The 19522-nt window shown below is 45.2% G+C and overlaps 2 protein-coding genes across 6 annotated transcripts in view; one reads left to right on the top strand and one right to left on the bottom strand.

The window, feature by feature from the left end:
- Angpt2 (angiopoietin 2) overlaps positions 1-11060 on the top strand; it is a 52235-nt gene extending 41175 nt beyond the window's left edge. For all 3 annotated transcript variants that reach the window (XM_004869583.4, XM_013067370.3, XM_021248190.2), the window contains exons 6-9: positions 520-621; positions 1083-1249; positions 5360-5490; positions 8315-11060. In XM_004869583.4, the coding sequence (XP_004869640.2) occupies positions 520-621; positions 1083-1249; positions 5360-5490; positions 8315-8475 (561 nt within the window). In that variant the 3' untranslated portion in view covers positions 8476-11060. The remainder of the gene's footprint in view (positions 1-519; positions 622-1082; positions 1250-5359; positions 5491-8314) is intronic.
- The window catches only part of Mcph1 (microcephalin 1), a 183039-nt gene that overhangs the window by 88316 nt on the left and 75201 nt on the right, over positions 1-19522 (bottom strand). For all 3 annotated transcript variants that reach the window (XM_004869587.4, XM_004869588.4, XM_004869589.4), the window contains one exon: positions 11185-11262. In XM_004869587.4, coding sequence (XP_004869644.1) covers positions 11185-11262 — 78 coding nt within the window. The remainder of the gene's footprint in view (positions 1-11184; positions 11263-19522) is intronic.

The raw sequence follows: 19522 nt of genomic DNA, 5'->3' as shown, positions 1-19522 counted from the left end.
AGACAGGAGCCTGGCCTTTAGTAACTGCACACAGAGAAGCCCAACATCCACCATGGGGTAGGAGGCAGGAGCTTGGGATCCCTGCATCCAAAGTGGACGGCTCTCTACAGCTGCCTACAGAGCTGCCGGGCACGGCAGGCAGGGGAGGTTTTGAGGCCGTGCACACAATTCAGTGGTTTCCTCCAGTTGGAGAAGTGAGGGCTGGGGCAATGGCCCGTGGTGACCTGTTCACAAGTCCCTCAAAAACTGCTCTCTGGGTCATCTCTGGGGCTGGGGTCCCCAGCCAGCAAGAGATGCTGACAAGAAAGACATATTATATGGCTGTTTTCCTTCGTCGTGTCAAATGTTTCCAACTTTCCCTACAAGAGTCTGGGAGTAGTGTCAGCCCTATGTGTGCCTGGTCCTGGCATCTGGCCCCTGGCACATGTGATGCGGTGTGTGTCCATGCCCATCTGTCTCCCCCACACGAAGCCCTGTCACTGCTGTCTGCGTGCGGTAACCGTTCACTTCCTCTGGCAGGCCTACTGCGACATGGAAACGGGCGGAGGCGGCTGGACGGTCATTCAGCGCCGCGAAAATGGCAGTGTTGATTTCCAGAGGACCTGGAGGGAGTATAAAGTGGTATGGACATTCCTTAAACTATCTCAAAAGAACTAATGTCCTTTGTGGAACTGTCCAGGTCTTCTGAATTTTAGGCGCAGGGCACTGACTTCTGACCGAGCTTCTTAGGGCAGGTCCTCCCCAGCATCCCCACTGGAGGCCTGGCGTCCAGGCCCAGCAGGCAGGCAGGCAGGCAGGCGTCCTGTGCCCTGCTCCCAGGCTGTGTTTACACATCCACGCCCTCACCCAGGACCCCAGGAGCCCGGGTTACCCCAACACGAGCTCGCCCAGGAACAGTGAGGTCCCTAACACTGACCCCTGCAAAGCTGGCTTTCCTGGGGAAGACGCTGCACGCCCACAGTACGGGGAGTGTTTCTGCTGACGAGCTGGCAGTCACTCCATGGTAAACTGATGAGCCTTGGGTTTCAAATATGTACCGAAAAAATAAACAAAGTAACTGAGTTTCCCAACTCGGGTTCCAGGGCTTCGGGAACCCGGCGGGAGAGCACTGGCTGGGGAATGAGCTCGTCGCGCAGCTGAGCAGCCTGCAGGGCTACGTGCTCAGGATCCACCTGCAGGACTGGGAGGGCAGCGAGGCATACTCCCTGTACGAGCACTTCTCCCTGGCCAGCGAAGACTTCAAGTACCGGTAAGCTGGGCGCTGCCTGCGGAGAGGGAAACGCGGTACGGTGTTGTGGACAGTGACAGTGTGACACCTGGCCGGGGTCTCGTTTCTTAGAGTCGTTTCTGGCTGCACAGATGTTTCCCTACTTCAAATTCTAGCTTTGGTTAGAACAATGTACAGCATTCTGCCTGGCCTGTTTCTTCTAAGGCGACAATTCCCACAGCAGACTGCAGACACCAGTGCATGCTAAGTCTCCCTGCTGCCCTAACAGACGCTTATCTGGGACTGTACTGCGTTCTTCCCAAAGGCACTAGAAGTTAAGCTGCTGTTTGACGTTTAAACACATGAATTACTGTGCTCAGTCCAAAGACAGGATTACTTGCCAGGCTTAAACGTGGCAGTCAGGCAACCACTCTGCTCTGAAACAGAGCGCATCCGACTCACAGCCTCCCCTTTGCATTTCCTGGTCCTTGCCATCTGGTAGTAGTAGCCTTGAATGTCCCAGTGGCACATGCCACCTGGATGGGAATTTCCTTCCTGGCTCTACAACACCATGAGAGCAGAGCCAGAGTATGATGGCCTTGCAGTGCTGGGCGGTGCAGCAAAGCCATGCAGACAGCGCGGTGGCCCCAGCACTGTCAGATGCAGGTGAGTGTGTGGGCCACTGGCACCAAAGGAAGTGGCCTGGGGCAGCTGTCACCAGCACTGGTCCACAGGAGCCCATGCAGCCAGACTGGTGGCTTGGGGACCACGGAGCACATGATGAACGAGCCGCAAGGGATACTCAGAGGAGCAGCAGTCGCCACCGGGCCCAGGACCCCAACCTCAGCAGTGCCCAGCTTGGGCCTGCTGGAACATGTGGGTAAAGCCCTAGGGTGGCTTCCGAGGAAGGGTCCCCACGGCCAGCTCAGAACATAGGCTGCAGTCACAGGGCCTGAACCGCCACCGGAAACCCACGCCATGCCTGGCAGCCCTGGCTTGGACACGGGCTCCATTCAAAGTGTGTCTGAAAAGACTCGACTGTGAAGAAGTCTGAGAAGCCCACTCTATCCGTTCTCAATACCGAGAGCAGGGCTCCCGGAGAGCAGGGGAGATGTGGGGTGAGAGAGGTGCTGGGCCCAGCAGGCCCTGCTGGGCTCCAAAGGCATCAGAACCTCAGCCGATGCCGAGACACAAGCGGTTCTCATTGTGTCACCTCCAAGCTAAATATTTTCTCAACTGGCAACAGTTAGGAATCTACAACAGAGGAGCTAAAGAAAGGGAAACACAAAAATTAAGGATTAGACTGTTTGTGTAAGAAGATTTTACAGAATGGGTCATTACCCTTGTATGCTGACATTAGAAAAGTATTTTAAACTGAGATGGTTCTTAGTGGACATTTCCTTTAGAAATGCAACCAGTTTTTGGATACCCCATTTAGAAAAACACACACTGGTTTAAAGCTTAATTTCCTTGGCAACATAAAACATATTATATAAAAATCTCTGCACAAAGAAAACATGATGTTGATGTGACAAAAGACTAGTGATGTGACTGGAACTTAGTATCTACAAATGCTTCAGAAGGCCAACTCTGTGTAGTAGCTGTTGTGTTTTCCCCCCTTAGGAAATGTTTCCCAAATGTTAGAAAACTGAAAGGTGCATATTATAAGAAATGAATAAATGCACCAATAGGATAGGACTTTTTAATAAAGCCAAAAGCTATTTGTATATTAATCCTTAAAATTAGTCACTTTTTATTCACCATTCAGCAGTTTCGTAGATTTAATCATTAAATGTTGTATTACCTCTTTTTTTTTTGGTACCAGGGATCGAACTTGGGACCTTGCGCTTGCGAGGCAGGCACCGGAACCACTGAGCTACATCCCTGGCCCCTATGTTGCATTACCTCTTTACCACACTGTTGTAGATGATCAAGTAATACACAATCAAAGCAAATCCAAGAGTGTGGCTAGAATCAGCTGCATGTGGCGGCACATGTCTGTACACCAGCACTAAGGTGGACACTGGGCAATACAGTGACACCTGTCTCAAAGTCAATCACAACCATGAAAAGGAATGGAAATTTAGGATAAGCCAAGAAGGATGAGGTTGTTGAGAAGTGGGGTGGGTGGAGATGTAGCTCAGTGTAAAGCCCCTAGGTTCAATCTCCAATACTTCAAAAAGAAAAGGAGGAGGAGGAGAAGGAGAAAGAGAAGGGGAGGAGGAGGAGGAAGGAAAAGAAGGAGAAAAAGAAGAAGGGGAGGAGGAGAAGAGTAGCAGCAAAAGCAGGAAGAATGGAGGAAGAAGAGGAGGAGGTAGGAGGAGAAACAAACAAAGAAAGAAAGAGAAAGAAAAGAAAGTAAGGAAGGAAGGAAGAAAGGAAGGAAGAAAGAGAAAGAAAGAGGCTATTCTTGATAAATTGTAAAAGAAAGTACTTTAAACCAGTGGGCCATCATTAAAGGATCAAAAATTACAGTTTTTCAAACAGGCACTAGTAAAAATAATATTCTCCCTTATTCTGCTTGCCTTTGGGGAAATTTAGTGAGCTGCATGGGAACAGACTGTTTGAAGGAGACAAGAGGCACAAAGGACTAGCCAAGGAGACAGCTCCTCGCAGGCTCTTCTCGGGTCCACGGGAAGAGACCCGAGGGAAGAAGAGGGCTCAGGGGCCTCGCCTCGAGGAGAGCCTGCTTACTGACATTCTGTAGCAAGAATCTGGCCAGTCTCATTTTTCAAATATGTAGGAAAATGCTGAAATTCAGAAGTTTAGTCAATGCTGCATGAAATTTCTAGGGTTACTATATTAAAAAAAAAAAAAAAAGAGTCACCTCTGAGCCATTAACCTGAGAGTTACTTAGGAGCCTCACCCAGAGAGCTTCACTGGATGTGCTTTGCGTCCCCATCCTTCCACAGCTTCCTCCTCCATAAGCAAATACCGCTGTAAAGTGCAGGCTGGGATGGAGACAACACAAAAGGTAGCACGTCTGGTGCATATCCTAGCTTACCAGGTCTGACTCTGGCCTGGTTCCGACTTCTGAACCTAGCTAACAGCAGGCAAAGCGCCCAGCCCTGAGGCTGTCAAGGGGCTTGACATACAGGCCTGCTAAGCGCCTGGCACCCAGCCGGCCTCTCCTCTCTTCTTGGCACTGTGTTCCAACAGGAATTCTTGCAAATTATATTACTTCCAAAGCAACATGCTTCCAAGGTGATCAGTGAATACCAGCAGGTTTCACAAAGACAAGCATCATTTAAGAGGTGTACAGTACAATGCTGCCATTGCAGGACTTTTGACTTGTGGTCCAGGTCTTCCTGTGCCTGCATCTCCATCAGAACATGGGGATCCAACGCACCAGAGGTTTTCTGTCCCAACACATGGACATCATACTCCCACACCCACTGCCATCTCATGAGCGAGCTCTGATCGGTCCTGAACCGCCTGCACATGGGAACTCCAGAAAAGTTAATTTTTTCAGAAACCGTACAACTTTCTGGCTTTCTTCCGATTCTCCTAGTTGGGCCAGGTGGCTAATGGAAGCCATGCTGTTGTGACACCCTAAAAGCACAGGCTGTCTTAGCAGGCCATGTGTTCCTTTCTCAAAGCTGACCAGACTTATAGCACTACTGGAGAGGAATGAGGCAAGGTGGCCTTAGAGGTTTATTTTCTCCACCGTTGTACATGTTTCTATCCCAGCATCCACAACTATTCCTTGTCTGCTGTCCTCTCCATTCCCACACCCAGCCCTGCTGAAAACAGTGGCTGCTGAGGTGGCTCAGTCCTCATGCAGTGCGTTCCAAACGACAGTGAGTGGAGACCTGAGGGATGCCTCTCCATGCTGTGCTCCTCTCTTCTGTTTATCTGAGAGCAGCAGGAAAATAAATTGCAGGGCTCTACAGGGCCTGCTGATACTTGTGCAAGTGATATGTGTTGAAGTTTTCATGAAAACATCCCTCTTCGCTGAAGGATTTGATGATAAGTTGGTTCCTGTTTATACCAGTGCAAAATATTTTGTCCAGAGTAGGTACTGGAGTGCACTCACCAGCACAGAACTTGTTTCTGCACAAGGGAATTCTACACTATGAAAAATTTTCCACTACAGTAAATCAACAACCCAAGCCAATTACATCTTTTATTTTTTCCTTTGCATGCTTACAGGATTCACCTTAAAGGACTCACAGGCACAGCCGGCAAAATAAGCAGCATAAGCCAACCAGGAAATGATTTTAGCACAAAGGATGCAGACAACGACAAATGTATCTGCAAATGTTCACAAATGCTAACAGGAGGTAGGGATGACTCTTCTGTCTTCCTATTTGTATTGAGTAATTCCACAGTACAAAAGGCGAGTCACGGGGACTTCCACATCCAACACTTCATAACAGACAAACTAGCCCAACACAGGTAAATTTGTTTTTCAGCGTTTAGGCTGTTAAGCTGGAAGTGAGAGGGTGACAAGGGTGAGAACTGTCACCCGGCCACCAGTGTCCCCTGAGAGCCCTGGCGAGGAGAGGGCACATCCAGCACTGAGCAAGCGCTCCCAAGTTTGTGCCCGCTGGGGGCACATGCGAGAAAGAGGCTTTGTTCCATTTTGCTTTATTTCTTACTAATATGCTAACATTCAAATAAGGGCTTTTCACTTCATAAGTATTTTATTAATACACAGCAAAAACTTACCAACAAAGAAACTAATTAAGCAACCTGCTTTTTTTCAGTGCATCAGAGTCCAATGAGTGATTGTAGACTTTAAACCAAGGACTTTCTTGTTTCCCACCAGACTATTTTATAACCAAAACCACTCCATGACTAGACTGCTGTGGCCCTCATGTTGAGAGCTGGGTCGGTATCAGAAATATGTAAGAGTTCCCCCAAAAGAACCGACTGTTAGACAACTTACACTTCCAGTTTTTTAAAGTTTAGGAATGGAGTAACAGGAACCACCTAGCAATGACTGAGATAAGAAAGAAGACTGACAAATGCTGTGTAATTGGTTCTTAAAAAACACTAAAAGATTTTTGTTTGTTTGTTTTTTGGTACTGGGGATTGAACTCGGGTCCTTGTGCTTAACACTAAAAGATTTTAAGAAGCATCAGGAATTCTGCCAAGAGTGCCAATAGAAATTGGCAGGGTTTAATTAGTGGGCAATAGAACTTATATTAGCAAAAAATGGATTTATTGCTCACCCAGGAAAAGCAAAGGTTAGAGCAGTGGTTGATATATTTTATAAAGATCAGGTGCTGCATAAGACAAGAGAAAGACCAAAGCTTACACTGTATTTGGACTTCATATAGGAATGGCTGACAGTCAAGAGGAGGATTTTTTTTTAAAGTAGGAAGATATTTATTGACAGGAAAGCTCCTGAAGGACTGGAGGGGTCCTGAGCGGGTAGCCGCAGAGGAGGATTTATTTAGGGAAAAAAAATGAAACTCAGTAGTTTTCATGACTTACTACTGCAAGCATTAAGGCCCACTAGAAAATCAATCCTGTGGTTCTGAGATAATACAGCCACTGCTTGGGGATGTGGGTTTCCCCTGAAAGTCATATTATTTCGAGGGGAGAAAACTTCTTACACTGATTTTATCAAAAGCTTCTGGTCTCCCTCATTCCCACCACAACAATCTTCTCTGAAGCCATGGACAAGGGGAACACAAATGCCCCTAATCCCCTTCCTGCCTTCCATTCCCACACTCGGCCCATGTGTCTGGCGGGCTGGAGGGTCCCAGACCACCCGCGTGCCACGCGACTCAAGACTCAGGAGGGCTGGAGAGCAGGAGGGCTGCGTTCATATCCGAGGAAATGATGCACTCATTTACCCAGAGCAGGGTTTAGGGGCTGAGAGTGGAGCCGGGGAAAAACGGGGGAAGAAAAGCAGCCCAAGAGAGAAGAGAGCAGGCTCCGCTGTGACGAGGCCAAGTTCCTACCAATGGTCTGGACCGGAGTTCGGCCGTGACCGGCAGATGTCTGCAGACGGCGTGTTTGCAGTCAGTCAGCAGGCTCCAGTGGCCCGGATCCGCACCTCTGGTATTCCTGAACATTTCATGCCTTCCAAGAGGCGCTTTCAGCTCCTACATCTGAATTATCTAAGCCAAAGGGCTGCCGTCAGGAGAGAAGGCAGGTGCCCCAGGATCCGCACACTCCAACGTGCAAACGCTACACTGGTTTTCAGTATCAGGGTTTGTTTGTTTGCTTGTTTGAGAGAGAAGGTCTCCTCATGTTGCTCAAACCAGCCTTGAACTCACAATCCTCCAGCCCAGCCTCCTGAGTGCTGGGATTACAGGTGTGCACCACCACTCCCAGCTCGGAATCAGAGTATTTTTAAGGAATATAATTTTATAGGTGTGGTAAAAGCTATCCTAATACCATTTCCCAGGCTCCTAAACTGAGTTTCATTCACTTTGATTTATTTTCTAGCTACTGAGACATCAATAATACTTGTGTTATTATCAAAGAATTAACACAGAGGGTATCGTACAATGGATCCCTCTCACACAAGGTGTTGAAGCTTCATTCAGATTCACAGGAGAACGGAGGTGGGTCCTTCTGGGACCCTGGCACCTGGCATACTCCTGTCTGAGGGCCACACCAGGATGAAGGGGGAGCCTGCCCACTTGCTGTGCTGGCGCCCCCTGCTGTACCATGGTAGCTGTAGGGTTCCTTTCTATCAAGCTCCACGGAGTACTTAACATTTGGGTTCTGTTTTAACCAACACAATTGTGAAGAAGGGGACCCCAAATCACTCAGCCCACCACGCTGCAGGGGCTGGAGAGTAATGCAGGGCAGGAGTTCTCTAAGGGCTCTTGTGAGTACTTCTTACCCCTTCTTCCACTTGCACTGTCTCCCAAATCAGACACCCATGGATGGACGGCAGGCTGTGCATACAGCACAGAGAAAAGAGCAAGCCAGCCCATAAGGACATTTGCCAAGGTGGGAGAATGACTGCATGGGTGTGGAGTAGGGACCACTCTCCTGCCCATGCAGCACATTCCACAGCATGCAGTCTGCACGCGCCTGCCGCAGGGCCCTGGACACGAGCACTGGCTCAGCCAAGCACTGTTAGCCCTGTGCAGTCAGCCTTACTTCCCTCCTGATTCCCTCTGTGTTCCACTTTCACAGGCTGGTGGTTCGATGCATGTGGCCCTTCTAACTTGAACGGAATGTACTATCCACAAAGGCAGAACACGAATAAGTTCAACGGGATTAAGTGGTACTACTGGAAGGGGTCAGGCTACTCACTCAAGGCCACCACTATGATGATTCGGCCAGTGGATTTCTAAGTGCTGAAGACCACCCGGAGCCGCACATCCCCAAGGGACTGACCCACACTGCTGCACGCCGTGTCCTCTCCCTCCCACCGTAGGCAGCTCCTGGCCGATGGGGTCCATGAGCTCCCGACTATAGCTGAGTCTGGGACAGCACTGCTGCTCATGCTGAGGGAACCAGAGCCAAACCCCAGGCCAGAAGCAACCTGGCAGCGTGGGCTGGCAGCACACCTACGTGTGATGAATCCAAGGCTGAGACACGGTGACAATTCACAGACTCTCCTGTCACAGCCAAGAATGTCATGTGCGAGTTTCTCAGTAAATAACTGGAAAACAGATAATCTTGGAACTGCATTCCTCCGAGCACTGTTTATAGACTGTGTGAATAGCCATATGTCCTGATTTAGCATCACTATTATAATTAAAAGTCTCTAAGCCATAAAAATATATATTCAGGGATTTTTCTAAGTGGTTATTACAGTTTAATATTTGGAAAAACATAGAGCATTTTTACTCCTCTGACGTGCTTTGCTTTAAATTTGTATTTTAAAAACAGCATATTTACATAGCTGTTGACAGCTTCTTTTTAAGTTAATGCTCAAATACATATTTCAAGTTTCTATGATAAAAACTTCCAGAATCTTTGAAATTATTGATAGAAGTGTTTGCTATTTGGGTTTGTATGAAGATTGTACTATTTTTATCCTAGCTGGCTGTTAAATATGAAGGTAGTTTTAGTAATTAAATATAACTTATTAAGTGAGATAATTATGTTTAACTTTTACGATAACACTGTAAATTTTATAATTTGGTTATGAAATGATTGTGCCTCATGACAAGGAAAAGCTAAATAATGAGGAAATTATACATTTAAGTCCATGACAAAGATATTTTCTTCTCACTGTAACTGCAAAGAGGTTTATTTTCTCATTTCACTAGATTTATTTTATAGACTAAGCTGAAATTTAATTTGTGATTGAGAAAAACATTCCGAGACATTCACAAAGCTATATTGCTCGATTTGACTCTTATTTAAGAAAAAAGATTTGTATTAGCAATTTTTTTTTACATCCATCAGCAGACTGAAAGAAAGAAGTACTTCAGAATGCAGACCCAAAATCTGATGCTGAGTACACCCAAAAATTCACAGAAAATTTTGAGGATGCAGCTTTTTGCTCAGGAACTGCAAAAATCTTAACTCCTGCAGCTTTGGCTTCTTTTGAAGAGTTCATAGCACCATCAACACTAACACACATCTACATGATGAGTTCAGAAGCAGTTTCTCATATTCATTCCCCAGTCAACAGCTAGGAAGGGGGCCAGCATTTCCTACGTGTGTCTTTGCATCTTACTGGCCTATTGCTTTTTCCTTTATTCTGCTCTCTTCCCTGTTCCTTTCCCTGCACTCCTGAGACGCAGCGTCAGGACAGGGTGCTCAGGGGACAGTGAGGGCCTCCAGGCTCTGGACCACCCCACCCTGCTGCACTCCCACAGCTACCCTCTGAGCCTCCTGGCTGAGAACTGCTCCTATTGTGACATTTAAGAAGGATTTAAAAACTCAACCAGGCTATCATGGATTTACATCAGGTTTTAAAAAATCTGCTAATTAGAAAATTTCACAGCTTCAAAAGCCCACAGTTAGTTTCTAGTATCTCAATGGCCCTAATGACAGATGCCCGAGGTAAGAAAATGATAACACAGAAAAAACTGGCAACAACAGACCATGTATATCAATTTCTCATGAAGGCAGGAAAAACGAATTTCAAAGACAAACCTCACTATGTTACTCAGAGTTATATATAATCTCATTTGACAGAGAATGGGAGGAATTTGTGTTTGTACTTTACACTTCAGTTCCTTATACAGTATTTCAAACAAACAGTCCTGCCGGGAGGAATTTTTTCTCTCCTTAAGAAAACATTTATAGAGTTGAAAGGAAATCAAAACAATAACCCTAAAAAAGCAAAAACGATACAACAACCTAGATAGCTGCAGTGGCTACAAGGCAGAGCCCAGTCTCTTGCTATGTCACAGCCAGAGGCCGACTTAGGCTGCCACACAGCCGAGTGCAGCAGCGGGAGAACGGTGGCAGACAAGCCCTCAGCTTGGCATCAGACAGACACCAACTGCTGAAGGAATCAGCTGTCATGCAGCAGCCAACAATTCTGAAAATGAAAGCTGACTTCTGTCCCATTGTGCTCCCAATAAAGTATCAAATCACTCACTTCTTTATTGCTTAATCTTTTAAAAAACAGAACCTGGAACTTTTCCATTAAAAATCGGAAACACTTAAGAGTCAGTAAAACTGAAGTGGAGTTTAAAAGAACCATCAAAATGTAAAGACTATATCATAATGCTAACAAGCCACAATTTTTATACCTATCAGTTCTATCTCTATTAATAGGAAAGGCATTAGTTTTTAAAACCATATACAAGATATGCTACCTTCCCCAGAATACACTTTTTAAAATTACTTTTGTTTTTCTCAATCCTGAGGGCTTTCATAACTAAAATTTCTTGAGACACTTCTTACTGCAATTTTACAAAGTACCATCACATTCTCAATATGATCTCATAAATAAATAAAAGGTATTAAGTTCCATGGATATGTCTTTAATTTCAGCATGACTGCACTTGACTTAATCAGTTGAGTTTATATTTATATTGATTTCCTAAGCAAACAAAATTGCACTTATTGTAAGAAAAAAACAACATCTGACTTACAGGAGCTGCCGGGAAGTAGGTAGAGAGTTCAAAAGGTTCCTCAGAAATCCAGTGACCCAGCTCCAAAGACCAGAGCACCTATAAGGAATGAGCAAGCAGACGGATATTATCGACTCATTAGGCTTTTGTGGGCAGTGACTGCCTAGAGTCACTCTGATGACACACCAAAAACAAAAGAAACAAGCGGCAGTGACAATACTCCATAGATCTAAGTAGTGTTCTTGGACACCAAAGTGTCTACAGAATCTCCAGGTTACACGAAATTTATGAATACTAATAAATACTTGGTTAAGAAAAAGATTCATGATGACTAGAAACACAAATTGTTATCTTAGGGAAATCAAATATTTAAACAACAACCCTTTTTTAAATATATGAAATAATATATACATTAAAATTCCAAGTTATCGATTTATAGTAATTTATAAACACTCCTCTGTAACTATTCTATGACTTTAATAATTTAAAAAATACATTAGGAGAAGAGAGACCACAAGCCCCAAGTCAAACAGTAATCCTTCGGATCTGTGACTTTGCTTCTAGCAATGGCTGATGGCTTCAGGAGAACGTGTCCTCTGAGAGGCATGTCTCATAAGCAAGCTTTCACCTTCATCTTCACCATTACCACCACTCTGCTATTATTTGAGTCCATAAATTTTAAAATGATCAAAAGAATATTTTCATTTTTTAATTCAATAATGAGGTTCTGAAGTTCTATTCCATGACCAAACTCCCTAGTAATGTGTTTCCACAAACAGGTAGACTTTTACAGCTAAAGTAATCAAACTGAAATATACACTCAAATCTTTTAAATCTGGATTTCTACTTCTTACGTTCCGTGAATCCACTGTCCTTTTGTAGAGTTGCTACCTGAAGTATAAGCTCCTTTTTGCTGAGTGACCAAGAATGAGGCCCAATTCTGTTTGTTAGTTTCTAAGTCTCAGTAATGTTTATGGCAGACCAATTTTAAATATTTGCTTCTTTAAAGTTCTTTTACTCAATGTGAGAGAACAATGTATTTTTCTTAGAATAGGCACAAAAGTGGGATAAATAACAATGAGAACAGGACACCCGAAATGAAGGCAGTTCTCTGCACCAACCTGACCTTTAAATGGATGCATTTATTTACTCAACAACTACATTATGTGTTCACCTATGAATAATTTAGTGAGAGCCCACCAGAAATAAAAACCTCAGCTAGGTCCTGGAACAAGAGCTCCAAACTCAAGTCATCCACACCTGGTGGGAGATATGAAAGGCAGCCACACAGTAAGGAGGCACGAGGAAAAGCCACAAAAAATGGAGGCATGAAGGGAAGTCACACAGGATGGGGAGCATGAAGGGAAACCACACAGGATGGAGGCATGAAGGGATACAAGACAGAGGTATAAAGGGGAGCTACACAGGATGGAGGTATAAATGGAAGCCACACAGGGTGGCTTTTCTCAAGTGCTGTTGATATGGGAACCTCAGGTGCAGCAATTTGAAGCTGGGTCATATATCATGAGTAAAAGTCATTAGACAGAGAGAATGTCATTGGGAAAGGCCCATCCATTCATTCTTGGCTACAGCAGGTGTGCCATGGACAAGCAGCAAGGGAAAGCGCTGCCTGGCAGCACGGTGTCTGCACCCTGGTGAGCTGAGAGGCACCAGCGTGGGGCAGGGCAGAGGATGGGAGAGTTGAACAACAGCCCGGATGAGACAAGAGAAGCCGCTCAGGGGGGAAGGTGCCAATGCGGAACAGGAACGGAGCTCAGTGAGGGAGAATGTGTGTCCCTCAGACAGGGAGAATGCAAGTCATGTTCTCAGGAGCTGTTTGGTGTAATTACTTAATCTTCAGTCAGCTCTGCGTGTACAGCCACCTTTATCATTTAGGTACTTTTCTCCTAAGTTTTATTGCATGAAGAACACTGGGGGAAAAATTTGTCAATGAGTTCAGCAAAACAAGGCTTTAGAAAATTGGTACCTTTATACCCAAACCAGGTTTCTCTCTAGCTCTTTATGGGTGGTAGTTAAAAAGACGTAAGTACAAAGTGTTTACCTCACTTTTACTGGCCACTGTATACGATCATGTTGAGAGACACAGACAGGCTATCAATATGTACGTGTCTCTACAAGCTCACAGTGAAGTTAGTACACAAAGCTCCAAGATGAGGCCTATTTTCAGACGTGAGACAATGTGAAGCAGTATGGTAGGAAACATGGTGCGCCTGTGAGAGAAGCCAAGAACCACCCTTAAAAAGCGGGTGGCACCGAAGTTCAAATAAACCCACATTAAAATGTCAAGTGACTTTAAACAGCCTCGAGGAGAAAGCCCAAGTCCTCTGAATTTGTTCCTTTCTAAATGTTAAGAAAAGAGCTACAGTAGAATTTTGATAAGTAAATTTATACATTTAACTTACGTGGGCACCCCCAGAATTAATGCTGCATAAGATAGCAGAAAATACTAATTTATTAAATTCATCAAATGAGAAAACAGTGTCAGCTCTGTGCTTCAGTAGTTTCATTAGCCAAAGCTATCTTTACCTTACCCGTGTCCAGAATGGGGAAAATCTACTTTGCAAGGTCAGAGGCAGGGTTGTAATGAACTCACATAGAAAATACTAACCCAACATACTTCCATAAAATATTCGATCATTCAAAATAACTGAGAAGCTAAATAAAGCAAGGGTAGGGACACATGAAGGTAGGTTAAATTCTACTTAGTCTTTAAAAGGGGTACAAAGTGGTCGGGGATTTAGCTCAGTGGTTCCGCCACCTGCCTTGCAAGTGCAAAGTCCGGAATTCAATCCCCGGTACCAAAAATAAGGGTGTACAAAGTTATTTTAGCACCTACTACAACAGTTCTCAGCATCCTGCGTGTGACACATTAGATAAGAAGAATGGTATTTCTGATATCTGACAATCATTCATCAATCCAGACCTGTTGGTGAATTCACACACGAAGCACCGTCTTGCAGTAGGCTTTTAGATGAATAGCTATGAAAGAAACCACTCTGCACGGCGCAGGGTGACTGTGCAGCTGCTTCCGCTCCAGGCGCACACAGATGGTGTTCTCCCTTCCCATCATCGCCCTGCCCCACTTGGGCAAGGAGAGGCAGGTGAGCTGCAGCGAGCTCATGCTACAAAATGATGCTGTTGCTAAAGGGAAGCCGGGAACAGTGATCCTCCTCAGCTTCAAGCATTTTACTTCGGGTAATTTTAGTCTGACAAGAGTCATAAAAAACAATCCACAGAGAGTTCTTATTTACTCTTCACCTGGATCCCTTTAACACCCGCGCCTCAAACTTTGTTCCTCTCCTTCAGAAAGGCTCTGGTCTATGCAGGTGGGGTTGGGTCGCAAATTCAAGTTCTGCCTGGGCAAGTGAGACTTCGTCTCCAAATAAAAACTGAAGAGAGAGTTGGGGATGTAGCTCGGAGTGAATCCTAGCACTGCCTCAAACAACAACAAACAAAGCAAACAAAAACAGAGCGCGTGGGTCCACGCCCACAATGAAATCCTGCCGGGCTGCGACTAGGGCTGACACTCTACAGATCAAGTGGGAAAGCAGTTCAAAAGTAGTTTTCCAATGCAGGAATACAGTGTCTCTCTCTTTTTGTTTAGGTTTCTGTTGTTTTTTTCCATAAGTTTTTACCAGAAAAATCCTGAAAATGTTTTATCAGATTTAAATACTTCAGTTTTGGGTGGTGCCAGTATATAGCACACATTGGAGAACTGGAATCCCAGCTGTTCACTGCCAGGATTCAAGTGAATTTTGTATTCTGACCTTGAACTCTGTAACCTTGCTTAATTTGCCAGTTCTAAGAACTTTATTTTTTGGTACCAGGGATTGAACTCAGGACCTTGTGCTTGCAAGGCAGGCTCGGGTGCCACTGAGCTAAATCCTCGGCCCTTCTAAGAACTTTAAACAAGATAGATTTGTTGTGTTTTCTTTGTGGACAAAGACATCCTCTGTGAATGGGAGCAGCTTTATCTCATCCTTCCTAACATGTCACCGGACACCACTTCCAGTACAGTGAGGAAGAGAGAGAGGACATTAAAGGCCCCAGAACCAATTTGTGAGGCAGGATAATTCTGTTATTAACAGGACAGCATAAAAACCGAACATGTTCTTGTGTATAAATTAAGGTACCTATGGAAAGCACACGTTTTTTCTTTTGACTATTTTTAAAAAGCGCATCTTTGAGAGGCATTTTAAATTCACGGCAAAATTAGAAGAAGGTGGAGTGCCCTCACATTCGCAGTGTCCCCTTCAGAGAACTGGAGGCTTCCTGTAACTGAGAAGCAGGGACTGTCGCCCACTGCTCGGCACAATCCTGCTTTCTTTCCTGGTGGCTTCGACTTCAGCCCCCAGAGAACAGCTAGGAAACTGAGTGATGGAGGAGATGCTAGCTTAGCACCGGCCCGCACCGACCGCCCTACTTCTTCTTGAGCTTCACCTAGTTTCTTCACTGTTTAACAAATTCTCTCCTCAAGTTTTCCAAGATAAAATTATTCACAAAGTATTCTGCGGCAAAAATGCTAATGAGGAATGCTTAATTTCTGACTTCTCAAAAAAAAATTTAAAAGGAGGAAAACAATAGCAAGCTATTTTAATTAACTACTGGTATGAAAAGCATAACTAAAATGTGAAGGTAACTTAATTCAAGAATTACTGATCGGTTAACATTCAGTTTTTGATAGACAAAATCACTGTAATTGCAACATTAAGCTCCCTCTGCAGTGCGAAGTCCCCAGCTCCCCAGCCCTGGCACTGGGCCGTCCCCGAGCACCCTGTAAAGGCCAAGTGTGGCTGTGGCACCAAATACACTCGTGGGAACCTCGCTGCTCAGTGACAGGGCCTCTTTTCAGGCAAACGTCACCACCACTCTTCATATGAGGAGGCTGCAAAGCATAGCGAGTGGACTGAAAACCCGACAGCACAGTTACTTAACTCGACACAGTTCAAATGTCTACGCTAGTCCCCGATTCGGCTGTGTCTAAGACAGAGGCCGGCCTGCTTCCTGCTGGCGTCTCACCTTGTCTTTGCACGGAAGCCCTCACCGGCCCTCAGCCACTGTGTGGAAAGGCTGCTTGTTAGGGTTTCTGAACGGTACAGAAACACTCAGCATCTGAGTGCCTTTACTGCCACAGAAATAAAAGTCACTTATTACTAGTACATTTACTATCTTTAGCTAACAAAATTATACAAATCAAATCGTAAAACATTTCTCCCCAGCCTTTATAGATTCTTTGTCTGTTACTAGGGTGATTTTTCTCAAACAGCAAAGTGGGACAGAATTTGCAAGTGTGTGCACTGCTGTGTTGGTTCACTGCCGCAACCCCTTCCCAGCCAGGCGGTTGGACGCCCTGGCTCCCAGGGCAGAGTCCACCGGGCTCAGCCGCTCCTGCTCTTTCCGGCTCTGTGACACGGAGCTCATCAGTACTGCTGTGTCATGGGGGCTCGGTACACATCGTTACAAACCAGAAGAGCCACCTGTGGCTAATGAACGAGTGTGGTGATGGAACTACTTCCAGGTTACCACGAACTTCAGGCAAATACCATGGGCAATGCCAATAGTATAATTTTAAATAACAAAATAAGTGGGTACTTATGTCCCAAGCACTTTGGAGCCAGAAAACAGAGGAGGTCTAGTCCAAGGAGGCTGGCTTGGTCTGGCAAAATTTCAAGGCAATAATATTTGTTCCAAAATAAGCCACTGCTCTGTGTTTCTAACACATCTCAGAACGCTAAGAAATGCTTCCTATTATTCCACAAAGTTCCTTTAAGACACAAACATATTTGGAGGATGAAATGCCTGCCTCAGTGAAGCAATCTGCCACATACGATTTTGTTAATTGGACTGAAAATTGCCAAATACACAATTAAGCATTTGAAGTGCACGTTCAGCAGCGCTCCAGGTATTCCCAATGCTGCCCAGCCACTGCCTCTCTCTCGGCCCTGTCTTGTCACCCAGGGGGGCACCCGACCCATTAGGCAATGTCCCCCCGCTTCTGCTTCACTCTGTATCCTGTTAACTACCAACTTGTGTTCCCCCAAGAGGTGCTGCTTATTTGGGAGGCATCTTCTGAAGGGAATCACTCGCTAGGGTACCTCTGCATCTGGCTTCCTTCATTTAACATGGTCTTGTTGAGTTCCTGTGAGGGTCACTTTACTAACGAGGCTGGGGACAGGAGCCGAGTGCTCGGGATAATAGCAGCAGTGAGTGCTGTTTACCTAGTGCTTACTGAGCACTTCATCCCAATGGCCCTTCCACCCTCTCAGGGATCAGGAAGCTGAGGCCTGAGTTTACTGGCCTTACTCAGGGCCCTGCAGCTAGTGACCTGCAGCATTAGCATTAAAATCAAATTCACCCACTGATCTTTAAAGACGCACCAGGTGGTATGTAGTCAGAGAATAGCTCTAAAAGTGCAGGCTCAGAAGACACAAATATGCTTCAGGCTGTCTCTGGGAGTACATGCTATAGAAAATGTGGGCTGTGGATTGTGGAGAAGCAGAAGTCAAATTCAAAACTCACCATTTTCAATCACTGTGACCATGAGCAATTTACTACAAGTGTCAGGGCCCAATCTCCACATATAACGGTGGTGTAGACCAGCGGATCTGGCTCCTGTAAATCCCGACAACACAGCCCATTGTCTTCACACTGTCTACGTGACTCAGACCACCTGAGAGTAGCTTCACCTCTATCCTCAGCGTGTCTGCTTAGCCCCCTGTCCCCTCATCCTACCTGGCCAGTGTGTGGTCACAGGGCCAGTCCTGTGGACATTACCTGGGAGGCTGCAGCACACAAAGGTGCTGTGTGGTGCACACCTGTGATCCCAGCACCCTGGGACTCTGGGTCAGGAGGATCTCAAATTCGAGCCCAGCCTGGGCAACGTAGTGAGATCCTGTCTCAAAATAAAAAATTTGATGGGGGGGCTGGGGATTTAGCTCAGTGGTTCTGCTGCCAGAACTGGCCTCTTACACTGCCCTCGCAAGTGTAAGGACCCGAGTTCAATCCCCAGTACCCACCCCCACCCCGCCCCCGCCAAAAAAAATTTAATGGGGTGGAGGGGGCCTGGGGATTTAGCTCACTGTGAAGGCCCTGGGTTCAGTCCCCAGTACTGGAAAAAAGAAAAAAGAATACACATTTTTTAATTAGCTCTCCTGGGTGATCCATCTGTTACTGAGGTATAGGAAGCACTGCTCTAGACATTTCACAAAAGTGGCCAGAAACTGAAAATTTAACACAATTTGTTTCACTAAGAAAGGGAAGACAGGCGATAAAGTAGTTACGAACTCTGCCCTCTGAAAAGATGCTCCTGGTACAGACTAAATACCAGATGCTGAGAGGAAAACAGGCCACAGGATTATGAGCCACACAATTGTGTGCTCTGCAGGACACAGGCTGGAGTTAGTTTATTCTGCTTGTCTTTTACCCAGTTCTCTCCATTTTCCAGAAATGAAAATGGGTCCTTCTCTGATTCTACAAAGTAACTACTCATTCAGAGCCACGTTTTAAATACTGCTAAGTGTTAACTAGAGCGACCCCAAATTTCTCAACTGTACTTAAATGTTATTTATAAATAACTTATGCACATAATTCTCTTATCAAAATGAAAACAAAGAAACAAATACAACAAATTCCAATGTAACTAAAATAAATGGCAAGAAACATCACTGTAGGAAAACAAAGCAGACATCATTGTTACCAACACAGACAATAAGCCAGGTATTACAGCTCCTAAGAGAACCTGTTTTCTGTCCTTCTTTCCAAAAATTAGTTATATGTACAACCCAAGACCATCAGTGCTTGATCAATCATTAGATATGAAGAATTTTAATATTCAGATGGAGAAACTTTCCTGCAAAGAAATAAAAACCAATTAAAAAGCAAGAAATAGGCTTATCATGAACCTACAAGCAAGCTGCTTTTTCAGTTGACAAAACCACTTTGAGTTATTTCTCATTCCCTGGTAAAGGGAAGCCTAAAAGATTTCCCCTAAAATTCATTACCTATAAAATAAAGTTTAGGGGAAGTGCATTGTGTGGGTCACACACAGAGAGTATCAGGTAGCAAAATGAACAGTGTTGTCAACTGTAGTTTTGAAAAAGGTTTTCTAAAATCTAGTATATTTTTTACATCTGCCTTCTTCAAAAGCTAGCATTGTCACTGAAGCCTAATTCACAGATGGCACTTACTCACGGACTGACAGCGCTTACCTCTGAGTTTGGCAACTGATTTTAGTGCAGGGACAGAGTTCAGAAACCCCTAGGCCACCGGTGGGTGTCTGAGAGAAAGACAGCTCAAGATGGTTTGTAAAAGGTTCCAGATAGTGCTGGGGATTTAGCTC

The sequence above is a fragment of the Heterocephalus glaber genome, unplaced genomic scaffold (assembly GCF_053883595.1).
Source record: "Heterocephalus glaber isolate CG9 unplaced genomic scaffold, H.glaber_assembly_v1.0 deba00001104, whole genome shotgun sequence".
Classification (NCBI taxonomy): domain Eukaryota; kingdom Metazoa; phylum Chordata; class Mammalia; order Rodentia; family Bathyergidae; genus Heterocephalus; species Heterocephalus glaber.
Note: the sequence above shows the minus strand (reverse complement) of the source record. Positions and strands in the feature narration are given on the sequence as shown.